The sequence below is a fragment of the Lissotriton vulgaris genome, chromosome 4_1, assembly GCF_964263255.1.
Source record: "Lissotriton vulgaris chromosome 4_1, aLisVul1.2, whole genome shotgun sequence".
In the NCBI taxonomy this organism is placed as follows: Eukaryota; Metazoa; Chordata; class Amphibia; order Caudata; family Salamandridae; genus Lissotriton; species Lissotriton vulgaris.
The window spans coordinates 22800425-22820276 of NC_141691.1; the positions used below are offsets into that span (position 1 = coordinate 22800425).

Below are 19852 nucleotides of genomic sequence, written 5' to 3' on the forward strand. Positions count from 1 at the left end.
TTCCCCTCCGATTTCTCCGGAACACCTAGGATACGGAGATTGTTAGAGCGAAGTCGGCCTTCGTCGTCATCCAGCTTGAGGTCTCTAAGATTTCAGGAGACCTGTAGTTCCTGGACCTCCATTTGCATTTGTGTGACATCTCTCACTAGGCTAGTGGTCGTAATTTCCACCTGCTTTAACTTTTCATTTGGTTTTCCCATGTCGGCCCTGATAAGATTGATGTCAATGGCCACAGAGTCCAAGGAGGTCTTGACACCTGTGATGGCCTCCATGACGTCCTTCAGGGAAAGCTCTTGCTCCTCTTCCCCAGGGCTTCCTCATGCGGTTTCTTCAGACGGATGGCCCGCTCCGAGTTTTTGGACACCGTGTAATTGTCCAGCTTGTTCGTTTGAACTGGCTTCGGTCCCCTGGTCCTGGACCCCTTAGCCCGCTCCATTATAGTAGACAAGGTGAGTCACAGATGGATTCAGGGTATCAAGGGTAGTTGGGTGAGGTAATGCTCTCAGCTCCAAGGTAGGTTTGATGTGTGTAACACTGTGAGCCTCGCCCCCTATTCCGTTCACTACCAGGCTAGGGCCACAGCAGTTAGTTAGAACAAGGGGATGACAAGCTAAGAAGCGTCCCTCAGCCCGAAGGGTAAGTCTCACTGGACACTGGAATCACCAGCTACAGTCCAGGCTCCTAATCCCACCAGCAAGAGGTGAAGACGCAAGGGGCCACCCAATCCTCAGGACCGGGGCCCTTAGGGAAACAACGATGGGAAAACCAGAAAGAGAGATTTCTCCTCTGGAGCAGTGCCACCACCATTGATCAGTCTGCGGTCGGTGCACTTTGTCTCGGCTTGAATTGATATGCAAGTTGATGTCACCAGTGCACCTCGTGAGGTCACCATTGCCGCTGCTGACGTTGTTCTTAGGCACTCCTGTTTATTTTTAAAAACATTTTTTTTAAGGTTTTATATAGCGCTAGCTCCATGCGAGGGTATCAGAGCACTTTAGATCAGCAATGGAAGTACATAATAAAATCAGGGCAGTTGAACTAAAACGGGTTGTACAGGTGGTCAAACCAATAACAAATACAGGGAGTAATTTAGGGAGTAATTTAGGGAACATAGTGATTAGAGGTACATATAGATGGAGATGGAGAAGCAAGTTGCCGGAACCAGGATGAATTTTGAAAATAGTAAATTTAACAGTTTGTCAAGCAGGATTTAAAAGGACATAGTAGGTAGTGGGTTGAGAAGAGAAGAGGAGGGGGAGAGTGATGTGACAAAAGAGAAAGAAGAGGGGTGAATGTGGGAAGAGGGAGAAGGAGAGGTAGTCATAAAGGTGATCCAGGATTAATTTCCCCAACATTTTGTGAGCAAATGAATTTTAAGGTCATTTTTTAATCATGTGTAGGAGGGGTCCTTACCCTTACGATGAAACACGTGTTGGCTGAACTTGAAGAAAGCCTTTTGAATTAAAAGAACGATACACCCACTCAACCGGATATTGTATTTGTGAATGTTATTGATGACATCGTTATTGAATGATCAAAGTTGGTGTGATAGGAATTTCGTGAATTAGTATTAGATCTACGGATCATTGGTGGGTTTGGATGATGACCCATACCTAGACACCCAACAACTTAGACCAACTTTAAGGAAGATTCCTGTAATTGCCGATATTTGTTGTTGCGCCATTACCATCCAGGAATATCACACCCCCCCCTATATTCTCTCTTCTTTCCACTAGTCTCAGCGAGCGTCTTTCTTTATTAAGTTCTAGGGTGAACCATGATTTAGAGGGGGCATTTTTTAATATTTTAGTTTTCAGAGGGGCAAGTTGGTCTAACAACTCTGTTACAGTTCTGTTGGAATGCTCTGTGAGATCATTAGCATTTGAAGAGGGGGGGAGAGACTAAGGAGCCGATTCCGATTAGGGAAAATCCCCTATGAATAGCCGTACGGAGCATTTTTCCCGTACGAATCGTACACCTTCAACGTCCCCATACATACGATGAAGTACGTTCAGAACCCAAAGCAGATCTTCGTATGAATCGTACAAAAGACCTTACGACTTAAAAATCCGCACAAATCACATTCGGAACAAGCAGTACGCAACATCAGTACGGATCGAAGCAGCTTTTTCCGACCCAGCAAGTACGATTCGTCACGACAACACTCTGTACAACTCTTTTTCTGAAGGAGTTTAAAACGTCCTTAAAACCATATTTTGACTCAAATCTCATACAAAACGTACCCCCTGGGCACGCGAGTACACCCCATTATAGCAGGGGTACGGTGCATAGGGGTACGGTGTGTAGGTGTACGGTGCATCAGGGTACGGTGCGTAGGTATACCCTGCATTGGGGTACGGTGCACATGTGTACAGTGCTTAGGGGTACATAGCATAGGGTACGGTGCATACCCCCATGATTGCAGGGGTACTGTGCATATGTGAATGTGTGGCTCTTCATACGAATTGCTCATACAACGTTTTCCATACGAATCTTAAACTTAAAGCTACTAAATCAAAATCTGAAGAAGCTAATATGGGTTGAAAAAAACAGGCAAAACAAGCAACTTGGCAAAAGTACACCAAGCCAGTAAGCAAAAGAATTCAAGAGACTTCTGCAAGATTATCAATGGCCTTGCTAGACCTATTAAGCAGGTAATCTCATCAACATTAACTGAGCAGTAATGGGAGATCTTTCTGAGGAGATATCTAAATCAGGACAGTTTACCGTCAAGTCCCCTCGAAAAGAGACATGGGTGTAAAAACGACAAATCTTCCTCTAAGGATAATGATTTGGATAAGTCAATACCCATAGAAAAAGAGGAGATAATCAAACTTATAAAAAAACTGAAAAAAGGCGCCCCCGGACCAAATAGGTACCGTTTGCTCTCTATAAAGAAAACCCAGAATTATGGGCGACCGTCTTAAAGAAACTATACACAGAAGTCATTAGAACAGGAACCATACCTAAGTCATGGCGAGGATCTTTAATAACTCCAATTTATAAAAAAGGAGATTGGGCTCTTACTGAAAACTATAGACTGATTACTTTACAAGACACTGATGCCAAGCTATTTGCAAGAATTTTGCTGACAAAGCTATCTGAATGGGTAAGGGAAAGAAAGAAACTGCCCTTAAACCAGACAGGCTTTATACAAGGTTTAGGAACAACTACAAACATAATGGTTCATGCCCTACTAATGGATTAATCAATCCGACTGAACCAACCTCTGTACTTATGTTTTATAGATTTTAAATCAGCATTTGACTGTGTCAAAAGACACCTTCTTTGGGATAAGCTTGAAAAGATGAATATCCCACTTCCCCTCCTCAAGCTGTTTTTGCCTTTTATATACAGTGACATGGGTAAGTGTGAGGATGGGGGACGGCCGAATGCGAACGCTATCAAAGGAAATTCCTGCAAAGGAAGGCCTGAAACAAGGCTGTGTTTTAGCCCCCCTACTTTTTAATTTGTTTCTCGCTGACCTAACTGGAATACTGGATGACGAGAACGCGCACCCCCGAAATTAGCTGATAACCGTCTCACGAATTTGTTGTATACAGATGGCGTCATACTACTGAGCCATACTAAAGTGGGACTAAATCGTCTAATTAGGCGGACTCAAACATACTCGAAGGAGAATGGGATGGTCATAAACGAGGCAAAAACTAAGATCATGGTAGTGACCAAAAACAATAAGAGAAGATACAAAAGTAAATGGATTATGGAAACAAATGAACTCGATCAAGTAGAGGTATATAAATACCTGGGTGTATTATTTGATGCGAAGGGCAGTTACCAATTGCAAAAAAATGACATTCAAAGAAAAGCGAATTCCTTAACTGCAGCATTCAGAATTGTGCAAAAGTCACTTCCCAGCCAGACCTATGGTCCTCTTTTGAGTGTAATTGGTGCAAAACTCCTACCTACTATCACATATGGTAGCGAAGTGGTAATGGACAAGGATAGAGAAACTCTGAACAAGATCATAACCAGAGTCTATCGGGCCGTATTTCATCTCCCAGCAAACGCGTCCCCGGCTCAAATAAGGTTGGAGTTTGGACTGAGCAATCAGCAATATGCAAGGGAAGGCCACTTCATAAAAGTATGGAATCAAATTAAAAATGACCATCAAAATGAAATATCGCAACTTTTATGGAGAGAAATAAATAAGGACATAAATTTTAATGCAGGGATCTACCTTAGGGAAGTGATAAAGGATTTCGCGATCAAGTCAATATGGGAAAAAATACAAGCAAGATATCGTTTAAGAAAATAATTAATAAAACTGTAAATCATCTATCTATCCTAAATGACAAAGCTATCCTCACCAAAAGAAAACATGCATGGGCGATAATTAACGGATACAAAAAGAAGGAAATGCAACAATATCTGGTAACACCCTGGACGGAAAAAAATAAAGAGGTGCTCCTTAAAGCCAGATTTGGAATAATGCCAGGCCTGTGTCACCTTTCCCCATGGGAGAGACCGGAAACTCAAAGGAAATGTGTATTAATGGTGAGGAGGATATGCTTCATCTGCTGTGTACTTGCCCTGAACTTTTACAGGAGACAAAATCATTACTAAAGTTTCCCTTCAAAGTACGAGGCATAAGGACATGTAGGCAGGCCTTGATTAATTGCATGAATTTGAACAGCATCATTTTAAATGCTACCTTTGTAAAGTTTTTAATGATAGTCAAAAGGAAACTAGGTGTTATATCTATTTTAAATATATAATCGCCTACAAACCTGATTGAATGACATTTGAAGTGTTTTTATTCATGAATACAGTTTTTAGTCCTTGTTTGAGAAGTGTCATATTGTAAGATTTTAAATAATCATCACAATAAACTATTTTCAGTTTCATACGAATCGCGGTCTCGTTCCCCGGTCCAGATCGTACTTGTCGGTCATACAGCATGTTCATGATTCATTTGGTTCACAGTGAGGGTCCGTATCGTATGGATTTTCCCTTGCTTTTTGTACGATTTGGACGTATTATGTTACTACGGATCGTACTACGTGATTTGGACGGATTTGTTCGATTTGTACGGAAACGGCTACGAATTCCAATTGATGTACGGATTAGTTTCCCGAAACTGAATTGACCACTTTGCTGGGATTGGAGTTTATGTTCAGGTGCACCAGGAGGGATTTGTTTACAATTTCGAGTAACAATTGTAGCTTTATTTATTTTGATAGGGGCAGGAGGCGCTGGGGGGGATATTGTAAACAGAATAAGATGGTGGTCAGACCAGTCAATGGGGATGATGTTGGATAGGGATGTAAGATCTAGGTTGGAGATGATTGCGTCAAGGATTGCTCCTTTGGTATGAGTAGGGGAGAGCCAAAGTTGCAAGAGGTCGGTAATTTCAAGGAGATTATTTTTGAGATTGATTGTCAGGTCATTAGGTTCGTTCCAGTGGAGGTTAAGATTTCCAATCAATCAATCAATCAATCACTGCATTTATATAGCGCACTACTCACCCAGAGGGTCTCAAGGCGCTGGGGGAGGGGGGTCCGCTCACTGCTCGAACAGCCAGGTCTTGAGCTGCTTCCTGAAGGCAAGGTGGTCCTGGGTCAGGCGGAGGTGAGTCGGGAGGGAGTTCCAAGTCTTGGCAGCCAGGTAGGAGAAGGACCTTCCTCCTGTGGCGGCTCTTCGGATACGGGGGATGGCGGCGAAGGCGTGGCCGGTCGATGGAAGCTGGCGTGTGGGAGCGTAGAAGTTGAGGCGGCTGTTGAGGTATCCTGGGCCTTGGTTGTGTAGGGCTTTGTGTGCGTGGGTGAGGAGATGGAAGGTGATTCTCTTGTTGACCGGGAGCCAGTGCAGATCTCTCAGGTGTCCGGAGATGTGGTTGCAACGCGGGATGTCCAGGATGAGTCGTGCTGAGGCGTTCTGAATCCGCTGGAGTCTCTTCTGGAGTTTGGCGGTGGTTCTGGCGTAGAGGGAGTTGCCGTAGTCCAGACGGCTGGTGACGAGGGCCTGGGTGACCATCTTCCTGGTCTCGGTGGGGATCCATCGGAAGATCTTACGTAGCATGCGCAGGATGTTAAAGCACGACGAGGAGACGGCGTTGACTTGTCTGGTCATGGAGAGGGAGGAGTCCAGGATGAAGCCCAGGTTGCGTGCCTGGTCTGTTGGTTTGGGTGCACTGCCCAGGGTGGGGGGCCACCAGGAGTCGTCCCAGGCAGAGGGGGCAGGTCCCAAGATGAGGACTTCCGTCTTGTCCGAGTTCAGTTTCAGGCGGCTGTTCATCATCCACTTGGCTACTTCTGTCATCCCTTCGTGTAGGTTGGATCTGGCGGTGGCGGGGTCGTTGGTGAGGGAGAGGATCAGCTGTGTGTCGTCGGCGTAGGAGATGATGTTGAGGTTGTGTTGGCGTGCGATAGCTGCAAGGGGGCTCATGAAGACGTTGAAGAGGGTAGGGCTGAGCGAGGAGCCTTGAGGAACGCTGCAGGTGACTGGACTCTCTGTGTCCTTCCGAAGTTATCCATTCCAGTGCCTTCTCCTGGATTCCACTAGGGTGCAGTGGCAGACAGTGTCGAAGGCCGTGGAGAGGTCTAGGAGGATGAGGGCCGCTGTTTCTCCGTTGTCGAGCAGGGCTCGGATTTCATCGGTGGCTGCGATCAGGGCGGTCTCGGTGCTGTGGTTGGCCCAGAAGCCGGATTGCGAGGGGTCGAGGGATCCGTTCGACTCGAGGAAGGCGGCCATCTGCTTGTTGACGGTCTTCTCGATGACTTTTGCAGGAAACGGGAGCAGCGAGATGGGGCGGTAGTTCTTGAGGTCGGTGGGGTCGGCTGATGGCTAATTTAGTAGAGCGCTGAGTTTGGCGTGCTTCCAGCTTTCGGGGAAGGTAGCGGTGTCGAAGGAGGTGTTGATGATGTCCCGCAGGTGGGGGGCGAAGACAGCGTCGGCCCTGTTGAAGACGTGGTGAGGGCAGGGGTCGGTCAGAGATCAGGAGTGGATGGAGTTCATCGTGCAGATGATGTCTTCGGTGCTGATCGGGATCCAGGCACGGAGGGTGGTGGTGGGGGGTGGTGGTTCAGTCGTGGCATGCGTCGGTTGAGTGCTGAAGGAAAAGCTGGAGAGTAGAGATTTAGTTAGGAGGTCGGAGAATTCTTCTGGAAAGGGAAGGGGTTCCCCAGGGGGATGATAGTTGTTATGCAGTCGTATTGGGAGGGAGCATTTCATTTTGAGTTTTCGGCCCAATTATTTGAACATTGTGTAGTCAGTGTTATTAATAGGGGAGAGTTGAAGTTCTTCTTTAACGATGATTGCTAGGCCACCCCCTATTTTTTCAGGTCTATCTCTTCTGAGTATAGAGTAGTCAAGCGGGGTCAGAAGGTCGATGATGGGTGTCAAATGGTCTTTAAGCCAGGGTTCAGTGAGGAAGGCAATATCAGTATCTTCATTAAGAATGGTTTCTGAGATTTCCGTTGCATGTCGGACAGCTCAACGGCAGTTCACGAGAATAGAGGTAAGGGGTTTGGGTTTGGTGATAGGAGGGGGGAGTAATTGAATATTAGTGAGTTGGGAGGTCTTGGGGAGCTCGGAGGCTCAGGGATTCTGCTGGTCCCCAGAATATCAGGGATTTTGGAGTGAGAGGGGGAGATTCTTTAAGTGGGGGGTTGTTTAGATAGGTGAGGCAGAGGGCAGAGAGGTCAGGGGTGGAGTAGGTGTTAGAGGCTCAAATGGGTCTGTGAGAGTGGGAGAGGAGTGGCGTTGTTAACCCATGTTTGGGATCTAAGTATTTTTGGGGGTTAGCATAACGGGGCAGGAGGGACAGTCAATGGGTTTGTAGGATTTGAATCAGTTGAATTTTTTTCTGAGTTGGGTAAGTTCGGAAGCTAGGGTAACGAGATTATCGTCCAAGTTACAAAGTGTCTGGCTGAGGTTCAGGAGGATGGAGGTGGAGGTGGGTGGAGTGGTGGGTGTGTTGGGGAAGAGTGACTAGAGACATGAGGTTGGCATCTTTATTTGAGCAGTTCATCCGGGGTAATGGTATAGGTAGGTCTGTGTTTAAATGAGGAGTGTGGGAAGCCAGGGGAGGGGAAGATAGTATGGCCTGGTGTTGGAGGGGAGGGATGGGAATGACGTTCAATGGCTTGGAAGGGGGTGGTAGGGAAGGGGGTAGGTGAGGGGAGAAGGCGATGTGAGGTGGTAAAGGGGAGGTGGTATAGGCGTAGTGGGTGGGTGAGAGGTAAGAGGTGGGCGGGGTCCGGACCTGGTAGGAAACGGTTGTAAGGGGATGGTTTAAAAGGTGAGGGGATGTTAGGGAGGTGATAGGGTATTGTAAGTGGATGGTTATTTGGAGAGTGGGTTAGCGGAGAAGGGGGCAGATATTTCCAGAGAAGTGGGTATAACCGGTGCTGCAAAGGAGGGGCTGTCATTACTGAGGGGGTGTCATGGGGGTGTCTCTGGAGGTGGAGGAGAGCTGGGAATTGGCGTGGAAGGGAGCTAGAGTAGGGAAAAGGGACAGGATTGAGGCAGGGGAGGGTTCGGGTGAGGGTGACATAGAGATGCTATTTGTACAGGAAGGGGGCCAAGGCATGCATGTTGGGGTTTTTAGTCCTTATGGGATGGTTTAGAAGTGGAGGAGCGATACCGGGGAGTTGGTCCGGTGTTGGAGGAGGATGGTTGTTGGGGGGTATGGGAGTATGGAGGAGGCCCTTAGAGGCGTGTAGGGGTGATGATGTCAGAGTGGAGGGTGGGCAAGGAGTTACTGGGAAGGGTGAGTCAAAGCAGAAAGTAGTGTCAAGGGATAGAGTCTGGTGGTAGAGATGCCCTGTGGCTAGCCACTCCGGTGCATCTGCCTGGCAGGCGGTGCAGACAGCATTGTCCAAAGCAGACCAGGTTCATTTGGGTGTGTGTGAAAGGAATATCCTGCCCTACTTTAAATACAGCCCAGATCTATCCATCCCAGCCCTTACTCACCTTGGTAGGGGAGGACACACCTCCCTACCAAGTGGCTGTCTGAGCAGAGTAAAAATCCCGAGCCCCTGGCACAGCAAAACCAGACAGGCAATATACAAACCTAGCATGTCGACCTCATAGGAAATTGGGTTCTAATTAACTCAACCTGTATATGTCCAACTTTGCACGATTGTTTTTTAACTGAGTTAGAGCTACCCCTGTATTAAAATTCTAGTCTGGGGAGTAGTCCATACTCGTTTTGATTGAACATTTTTTTTCTTTTTTTCTGACTACGTAGTTTCTCACGTATTCGCAACAAGGACCCAATGAAGACAATGGCAACCAATACATGTAGTTGGTGCCTGAGGGTTCTTTTCTTTGACTAAGCTTTAGTTGTTTTCACTCCACTTGTCTGGGTGTAATATTTTCCCTCACTGGATGGTGGTAGTTATTCACTCCTCATTGTCTTAGTTCTGTATTAATCATTATTGGTACTCTTTCGTTGTTTTTGATATATGTCTTTCAAGGGGTACAAGAGTAACTTATTGACCCTTTCTCTCTTGTTGTTGTGGTCCAGTTTCAGGACAGGCCACACACATCAGGGCATGTCCTACCTTTCACAAACAAATCACCTGTAGGGGTACCCTAGGCCTACCTTAGGGGTGACTGAAATGTAAGAAAAGAGAAGGTTAGGGTCTGGCAGAAGGATGCACTTGCTGAGTCAACATAGCAGTACAAAACTGCACACAGACACTGCAGTGGCAGGTTTGAGTTACATTTTAAAGGTTGCTTATGTGGGTGGCACACTCAGTGCTGCATTCCCACAAGCACCATTTGATGTACAGGCCCTGGGCACACACAGTGCACTGTACTAGGGACTTAACAGTAAACAAAACATGCCAATCATGAAATCACCAATCTATAACAACAATTTACAGAAGAACACTTGCACTTTGGCAGTGAACAGCATTGGCAAAGTGCCCAAAGCATCTAGACCAGCAAAAACGAAGTTCAACCAACAGCAAAATAACAGGAGGCAAAAGGCAAAAATACAGGGGAAACACACAACAATGGTGCTGGGTCTAACAAGTGTGTTGTGGCTGTTTTATCTGTCAACAGTAAGTTATTTGATTAGGATGAAATCCAGATGGAATCTTAAAAGGCCATATAGAAATAGGAAGGGGTAGAGAAGCTCTCTTCCCACTCTAGTATGTACATCTGTCACCCCAGAGAGGCATCTCACTGTCAAGGTTACCCTCACTCTGCTATGCTCATCTGTCATCCTGTAGAATAGTTAGAGATGATTGCCCTGCCTTTCCTGCACCTTATTACACACACCGTTCAAACAAGAGAGGTCTGAGTGGACAGGCTAGTCCCTCCCAACCCCTTAATATGTATATTTATCATCCAATAAAGAGAGTTTTTATCAGAAAGTGTAGTGTAGTTCCTATTTTCCCAATAGGCCCTGCGCATTGGAATAACATAAACAGTAGTATGGACGTAGAAGTGCGGATCTTCCAGGTCTCCACTGACTATGCTAAACTTAATTGGGTTTGTTACCAACTAGCTCAGAGGTCACTGGAAACTTTCTTGACTGAATAGGAAGTGATCAGCTTCCCTGGTACAGACAAGAAGGGATTCAGTTTTCCAACAACCGCATAAACATGACAACTTTGCTCCTTAGAATAAGAGTCAACCAAGAGTTTTGTGCAGATTACTTTCACCAAAATGCAGAGAATAGAGAGACAGGCGTTTTTAATAAAAAGGTATTATTTATTGAACAGTGTTTCTACCCGTACAAGAGAAATGAATTGCCACAATTGCAAGACTAGTTATTATAAAAAGTGCATACAGTAAAATGAGTATTGCGAAATAATACTGTAAAAGCATTGATATGGTTTCTTAGCCATACAATGGTTTAAAATGAATAAAACATATATACATTCATATATACATTGGGCTAACGACTCAACTGGTGCTTCTAACTATGCCTACCCCAGTGTACCTGACCTAAGCCTAATACTTGGGAGGGAGTAAGTAAGTAGCAGTTTTAGTTAAGTTGGTTTTGCCAAGGTTTGCTTCAAGAATTCTCTCTAAGGGTTTTGTCAACACCATACCTCTGGAATAGAATGTTGGAGGTCTTGTTTCTCCTTCCAGGACTCGATATCCGAGTCACTCGCAAGAGTAGGCTGGAAACACCGGAGCTGGATTTCTCGGCAGGATAAAAGACAGCGTCTCTCTCAGCACGTCGTGGAAGAGGAGGATGGGCAGCGTCCGTGGGCAGCTTGTATCTGCTGGGCTCTGCAGGGGGACAGCTGTTCTGCTCCTATGTTCACCACACCATCGCTATCATCGATGTCGCTGAGGCAGCAATAGCATCAGTAACATCAGCATCAGCTTAAGGCAACGTTGGTAATATTTATACCTGAAAGGTGCCTGGTTTGAAGTAAGTTTTTGGACATAAGACGTCAATTAAAGATGTCACTAGGAAGTGATCGTCTCTTAGTGCTCATTAGAGTTCTATTACTAATCAAAACATAGCAAGCGGGGATTTCCTAGGTTGCTGAGTTTTTATCTTGTTGAAGAACTCGGAGTGTAATCTAGGAATCTCAGATAGTGGCTTCTGCTGTGTCATTTGCTCTAATGAGCTGCAAAGGAAGCTACAGAGGAAGAGATTCTGAAATGTGGCTCTGATCGTGTGAGGCCAGAGACGAGTTTCTGAATATTGCTCTTGATCGTTTATGCCATTATAGGGGAATAAATGGATTATAGCCGTAGAGGGGCATAAGGTCACAGTATTGATCGGGGTCCTAGATTAAAACGCGACAAAAGGAGAGCCCTTTCTATATCCTACTGTTCACATCTATTACCTTCCTTGCAAAGTAGTCCCAGCAGAGACTCCAGTCCCTTCCAACACCGTACTAGGCACATGTGTAATCCAAGAGAGAGGTCTGAACAGATACATCAATCCTTTGGCAAATATTGATAGACACATCTGTCATCCCAGACAGTCATCTCAGCAGAGGCCAGTCTTCTCCCAAACCCTATTGTGCACACATGTCAAACCTGAGAGAAGTCTGCGCGAAGACGGAAGTTGTTGCATATACCCAAGTATGCTCACCTTTCATCACAGAGAAAGGTATTATCAGGGGCACCAGGCTTTTCAAAATCCTACTATGCATATCTGTCATCCAAGAGAGAACACTGAGTGGAGACAGCAGTCACTCTACGCAGTTTACTATGCACACCATACATCCAAGAGACAGGTCTCACTGGAGAGGCCAGATCCTCTCTGCTCCCTACTACACACACTCATCATGCAAGACAGAGGTCTCAGAGTAGAGGCCAACCTGTTATCACACCTTATTGTGCAGGCCAACTTCTCACAGCAAGTGTGTAGATAGGCATCACTTACGGCATCACTAATGGCATCACAATCAATGGGATCAGTGACAGTTAAACAATATTATTATTATTAACACGATTAAAATATGTAGGAGACATAATATAAAAAGTTAATTGAAGCAAAGTATATGTAGGTTAAACTATTAATGCACCATATCAACAAATTAAATTGTATAAGTGTATATATTTTAATTATAGCACAGTTCTACTGTAGCTGTTTAAATGTTTAACAAATTTACGGTTGTCACTTGGATGATACTATATGCTCCTGGTTGTATTACTAATGAAATAGTTGCTTGGGGAGAGTATGCTGACTTGTGATTAAGATAGTGATTCATATTCTTTTAATTAAATTTTGTGTTTTAGTTCCATAGCGGGTTGTGGGTTTATAGAGGAATAGGATGGTAATTTAATTCTAATTAATAATTAATATACTTCATCAATTAATATTAATGTATTTAATATTGTATATTATTACTTATTGTAACTAATGTATTATTAATTTTTTCTTAATGTGTTGTTAATTATTTTGAAATAATTGGTAATTATATTAACTCTTTCATTTCTTTAGGAGTGAGTTGTGGGTTTATAGGGGAATTAATTTGTACTTATTTAATGTTTTATATTGTTAATTGTGGTCATTATTTTATTATTGAATATTTAATAATTAGTTGTCAATTGTTATTAATTAATTGGAAAAATATGATAACTGTGTCATTTATTTTGGAGCGGGTTGGGTATTGATAGAAGAGTAGGGTGGGAAGTAATGTATTTTAAATACATTTATGAATTTTTTAATATAATATATTTTTATATAGAGTTAACTGTGTGAATTAATTCATGAATAATTATTTCTATTTTGCTTGTTAATTGTTATCTATTAATTGATCATTAATTATGTAAGTGTTATGTTTTACAAAATTGGTGGTGACAATTAAAGAGGAATATGGTGGAGTAACTTATTTATAATGAATTAATTATTTGTTAAATTATTAAATATACTAATTGTGTAATAATTTTGATGTGTAAGTTGTGGATATTATAGAAGAGAATGGTGGGAAGTAAAAAAATGTTAAATTAACTAATAATTTTTTGTTAATTGATATTAGTTTAAATACTGTAATACTTGTTATGAAAATTGTGTAAATATTTGTGGGCGGGTGTTTTGGTGTTTATTGGGGTGGAGGGTGAAAAGTAATTTATTTTAAATACATTAATCATGAGTTGATCAATAATATTTGTTTATGTATTGATAAATATTTTTGGTAATATATTTATATTTTTCTGTTTTGGGATTTTTGTTCAATAGCTGTAATGTTTGGTTTTATCCCCAACACTTTCCCAACTGTTGCACTATCTGCAATGGGAATAGTAAATTATTTCCCGCTTCTATCCAACACTTTCCCTACTGTTGCACTCATTGGAGAGGGATCAGTAAATTATTTCCCTCCGCTATCCCATACGTTCCCTACTGCTGCACTCACAGGAGTGGGAATAGAAATTCTTACCCCTACACTATACAACACTTTGCCTAATTTTGCACTCCCTTGAGTATGAATAATAATTTTATTCCCACCACTATCCAACACTTTCCCTACTGTTGCACTCATTGGAGTGAGAATAGTAATTTTTACCATTAGGCTATCCAATACGCTCCCTACTGTTGCTCTAGCTGGAGTTGGAATAGTTCATTATTTCCTCCGCAATCCAACACGTTCCCTACTGTTGCCCATACTCTATCCAATACTTTCTCTACTGTTGCATTCCTTGGAATAGGAATAGGAAATGTATTCCCTCCGCTATCCAACACTTTCTCTACTGTTGCATTTGCTGGAGTTGGAATAATAAATTATTTCCCTCCACTATCCAACACTTTCCCTACTTTTGCACTCCCTGGACTGGGAATAGTCATTTTATTCCCTCCACTATCTGACACTTTACCTACTGTTGCACTAATTAGAGTGGGAATAATAATTTGTGTCCCTCTGCTATCCAACACTTTCCCTACAGTTGCATTATTGGAGTGAGAATACTAAATTATTCCCCACCGCTATCCAACACTTTCTCTACTGTCGCATTCTTTGGAGTGGGAATAGTAAATTATTCCCCTCGCTTATCCAAAAAAATACCTACTGTTGCACTCACTGGAGTGGGAATAGTAATTCTTACCCCTACACTATCCAACACTTTCCCTACTTTTGCACTCCCTGGAGAGGGAATAGTCATTGTATCCCCTCAACTATGAAACACTTTACCTACTGTTGCATTAATTAGAGCGGGGATAGTATTTTGTGTCCCTCTGCTATCCAACACTTTCCCTACAGTTGCATTCATTAGATTGAGAAGAGTAAATTTTACCCCACCGCTATCCAACACTTTCCCTACTGTTGCATTCTTTGGAGTGGGAAAAGTACTTTTATCCCCTCCGCTATCCAACGCTTTCCCTACAGTTGCACTCATTGGAGTGGGAATATTATTTGTTATCCCTCCGCTATTTAACAATTTTCCTACTGTTGTACTTAGTAATTTTTAGCCCTCTGTTCTCCAAAACAATCCCTACTGTTGCACTCTCTGTTGTGGGAATAGCAAGTTATTACCCTCCCCTATCTAACACTTTCCCTGCTGTTGCACTCACTGGAGTGGGAATAGTAATCTTTATAATTTATTAAAATAATTATGTATTAATTATTATTAAGAAAATATATATATTACATTTTATATATGTATGTTTAATTTATTTCATGTAAATGTAATATACAACACATGTATTACTTATCATTGTTAACCTTTTCTAATAAATCTAAATATTTGTTTTAAATTATATATATTATTCAATTCATTTTCCATTATTTTGTATATATTTAAAAACATATATATTTTGTGCTTCTTAATTTTTAACAACAAATATTTTTTGGTTGTTGATATTTTAGTACTTACGTTTATGAAAATAGGAGGTCGATATTTTTGACATTGTTATTTATGTCCTGATATTTTGGGAGCACAACATTTTGTTACTCAATATTATGTCAGTGATCCTTAATTTGCATTATATTGTTGGCCAATGTGGTGCTGGCTGCCTACTGGGATGCATTTGTGAGCAAGTGAAGGTTAGGTGCTGGACAGATGTGGTCCACAGAAACTCCTGTTCTAGCGATTTGATTTTTGTAATTTTGGTGTCAAATAATCTATTAAATTGTTCTCTAAATTAGTTAGTGATTTTTCTTGTGTTGTGTTTTCACTTTATTACTGATTATGTGCTGCTTTAATACTTTACAGAGTGCCTCTAAATTAAGCCTGACTGCTTTTTGTTCCAAGATACCCGGGGTTAGCCACAGGTTAATTTAGTGACTTTTTGTGGTTCAACCTTCAAGGGATTGTGGCTGTTGCTTGACCAGGGATCACAGCCCAGTCAACCAACAATCCAATTTCTCACAGTACCCAATCCAGTTCTTGTATCTGAACAGTGCTCCATTGTAGTCAGCCATACTTTTTTACATTTCAACAGATTTTTGTAATTTTGGTGAATAATAATTTATTAAAATGTACTCTATTTTTCTAAATTGGTTTAGGATTGTAGCGTTCCCTTTTTATTGATGTTTGTGTGCTGCAAACGTACTTTACACATTGCTTCTAAGTTATAACTAACTGTTCTTTCTGCCAAGCTACCCAGGGTAAGGCACAAGTTAATTTAGTGACTTTTTGTGGTTCACCCTGCAAGGGATTGTGTCTGCTGCTTGACCAGTGCTCAGGCCCCAGTTAACCAACCCTCCTGTCTCTCACCGTCACTGTACTTTACACATACATCAGTGATCGATTACATCAATAACTGTTTGGAATCTCCTCAATCACACCCTGTTAACCTATGGGCACGTACAATGAGGAAAGATGGAAAGATAAGCTGACGTACAATGTCTGCCTATCGTGACAGACAAGTCATTTTAGGTAAAGCTCATGTAACTTGCTAGGCAATTCCCCAGAGCCACCTAAAATGTTCCCTATTTATTGATGTTTGTGTGCTGCAAACGTACTTTACACATTGCTTCTAAGTTATAACTAACTGTTCTTTCTGCCAAGCTTCACATAAATACCATGAAGTAAGATGCAAAGGATGAATACGATGTCAAACAAGTAAATCATTGAACACCGTTATTAGAAGTATTCAATGTGAGTACATTGGGTTCATTTTTATACATGTGTGTCTTCAATAATGTCCAACACAACGTCAGATGTATAGTTTGAGTGACTCATTGCTCGTTTATTTAAACCAATATTTTGGACGCCTAGGTGTTGCTATTGTTTTACATAGAATTGTATACATTTAACATAGTTGAAAAATGTCAGCTGCATGTGAACCATACTACACAGACCCTTTTCCATTGCAAAAAATATAGTCGATAGTAGTACTTACTAGTACAACATAACTAAAGTGACTACATTGTCAATTAGAATGTGAATTGTGAATACAAGTAACATAACAGTGATTATATTCTTATAAGGCCACAGAGGTAGTTACTAATATTCGAACAACAGTGCTGTGCATCAGCCTGTTAAGAGTGATTTAACATGTACCTTTGCCATTATATAATATTAGCATATGTCATTACTTTATATTGTCTTAATGTTTGCATGACATCAAACATTATGTTGAAAGACTAGCGTCAACCTGAGAATTCATCAGTTAGTGTATTAACCATTAAACACAATTGAGCACTGATTAAATATAACAACATTTGAGAGTCAGAGAGAACAGGATAAACTAATACATCTTTCAGTATTGGTACATAGATAAGCATGGCACATATCTGGAGCTGTAATTAGTTAAACATTTAGCATGATACTGTTTTAAAATACCATACATGCATTTTAACTTGCATTGTGTATTATGAGAGATGTAATGCAGTTGAAGAGATTGAAGAGATTGTCAAACATAAGTGAGAGCCACCCACTAATGGCATATAAGTTGCTCTGTTTGATAACATATTATATGTTAGTATATCTCAGGAAAAAGAAAAACCTCTAGTTTTTAAACAGACCATAACATGAATATACAACATGTGCTAAGTTAACAATAATGAAGATGATGGGAAGACAAAAAAGTTATGGTGCTCTGTTAGCAGTGTAGAGCAAATATATATGGGAATACATGCAGTAGTGATTAGTTAGAGAGAAGGAAGAGATGATATACAGAGCAACAAACAAGAGTGATAATAATAATACAATTCACTACTAACATATAAGTATGACTTCCTTTAAGTTGAAATTCATTTAAAAAAATAAAATCGTGGAAACTAAGTATACATAAGGAAGTATAAATGCGGTGAAAGTGTCTTAATTACATATAGTCCTTTTACTTACCAATTTTAAATCCACCAGGGATTCCAGCATAACCTTCATTGAGGAGGATTCCATATACCTTTTCCCAGGGCAAGAGTTTCTTGGGAATGAGAGAAGAACCTCCTGTCTGCTGGTACACTAGTTGGGATTTTGAGTCTAAGGAGTGAGTGCACTCGCCTTTATCATTCCAATGTTTCCTCCTGCGTGTGTCTGTTACAGCGTTCAGTCTTGTGACAATTCTCTCTCACAGTTGCCTTTTCTGGGTAATAGTTCATGGACACACACACAGTTAGAACATTGCACAACAAACACAGAAGCTTTAAATTATTTTAGAAAAAGACCATCATTTTATTTTAAGATTTAAATATTCTTTCCAGCTGCAAATTGATTCAAATACACAATCAAAAATCATCACTCCTCCGAGCAGCTAAGACTAAGACATAATCCATTTGACTTTGGATTAAAGGGCAAGGAGATATTAACTAAATCAGAACCTCAGAGAGCTAAGGCAAAGTGGTCCAAGCAAAATCAAAGGCAAGTTGTCAAGTAGTGAGGAGCGGCAGAGAGCAGAGCAACACTGGTGTCAGCAGCAATAGGGTAAACAAAGGAGGAAACAGAAGAAACTTGGATCAGAACAGGGACAACCTACTGTAAAAGTTATGTCTATCAATTGGGATTCATATGTACATTAAACAGGTATTTCTTTCCGAGCAAGAACAAGTATTACACTACTGTAATCAGTCACATTATACAATTGTTTAACTGTCCTTGGAAACACCTGCAACTCCTTGATGACATAGTTAGCATCCTCAAGCGCTTTCCTTACAAATCTCTCATCCATACATAGATGGGGAAACTTAAAGCTCCCATTCATGTAAAAAGTGGTATCGAGGCATGCAATCAGTATTAAGCACCCTTCATTTTTTAACAGTGTTGAGACATTTCTTAAAGCACTGCAGAAGCCTTCTTCATCTGTCATGTGGACCTCCAAACAATGAGGCAAAATCAGGCAGTCAGCCTGGGGCAGGATGGTGGGAGACAAGGGGTTACATTTGCTGGGGTCATATTTAACAATGACCTTGATTTTTCTTCGTAACAAACTTTGCTTTTCAAGCCAAGCGTCCCTAAAAAAAATATAAACATTTGAAATAAAATTGTAATATTGAATAAAGCATGTTCTTTTCTTACAAGTTAAGGCACGTTTTTCAAAACTGGTTTGTATGAATATGAACAAATTGTTTGCAAAGGGACTATATATATCTATTCCCAAAAATCTCTCCTCCTTGAAGTAAAGAAATGCAGCCACACCAACGAAGCTCAAAGTTCAGTGAGTACATTTGTTTTATTGGTAAAGAAACAGACGCATTTCAGCCTGTGTCAGTCTTGGTCACATGACCTCAACGTTTTTCTAGCCGGCATATATTTGCATCACACAGAACGTGCCTCATCAACATAAAAAAAGTGTTTTACATGTAAAAAGCAGTGTGTTCCTGCACCCCTATTCAAAATAATTAAAACTTTATAGACCATTCATCCTTTGTTCAAAGTTTTTTGATGATTAATGAGATATGCAATCAAATGATAAGAACTTTAAAGCATGTGACTTGCATACCAACCAATGGCATTCACAATTAGATGATTTCTGGTCTCAAGGGAGACAAATATAAACCTTCAGTATTATGTTTAGGGTACTATTACCCAGTATCATCCTAGTTTGCTGTGTATTCTGAACAGAGATAACACATGCCTACTTGGTTTTACTTTAAGATCACTGTTGGACTTGGCCCTTTTTGCAGGGTCATCACTAAACTTCTGGCCTTCCTCCTGTATGGTCTCAGAACTGTTTTTGTTGGTTTTAGTACCCTGGCCACGTTGCCACTGCTGATCAGAGTCAAAGTGCAAGTGTTTCCTATATAAAGTGTTATGGTAATAGGTTGTCCATAATTGGTATGTTTGTCTTACCATTAATTTCAATAGTAAAGTGCCAATGCTGGTAATGCAAATGCTACTAGTTGGCCTGCAGCACTAATTGTGCCACCCGCACAAGTAGCCGTAAAAAGAGATCTCGGCCTGCCACTGCAGTTTGTTAACTACCTTGTTGTCGTGACAAGTTGACCCACTTGCCAGACCTTACCTTCCTTTTTTACGCACATTGGACACCCCTAAAGTAGGCCCAAGGTACCCCCGAGGCAGGGTG

At 41.6% G+C, this 19852-nt stretch overlaps 1 protein-coding gene across 1 annotated transcript in view; it reads right to left on the reverse strand.

The window, feature by feature from the left end:
- Positions 1-17967: 17967 nt before the first annotated feature.
- The window catches only part of LOC147718255 (nicotinamide N-methyltransferase-like), a 48944-nt gene continuing 47059 nt past the window's right edge, over positions 17968-19852 (reverse strand). Inside the window, exon 3 of the mRNA XM_086966660.1 lies at positions 17968-18779. Coding sequence (XP_086822786.1) covers positions 18344-18779 — 436 coding nt within the window. The 3' untranslated portion in view covers positions 17968-18343. The remainder of the gene's footprint in view (positions 18780-19852) is intronic.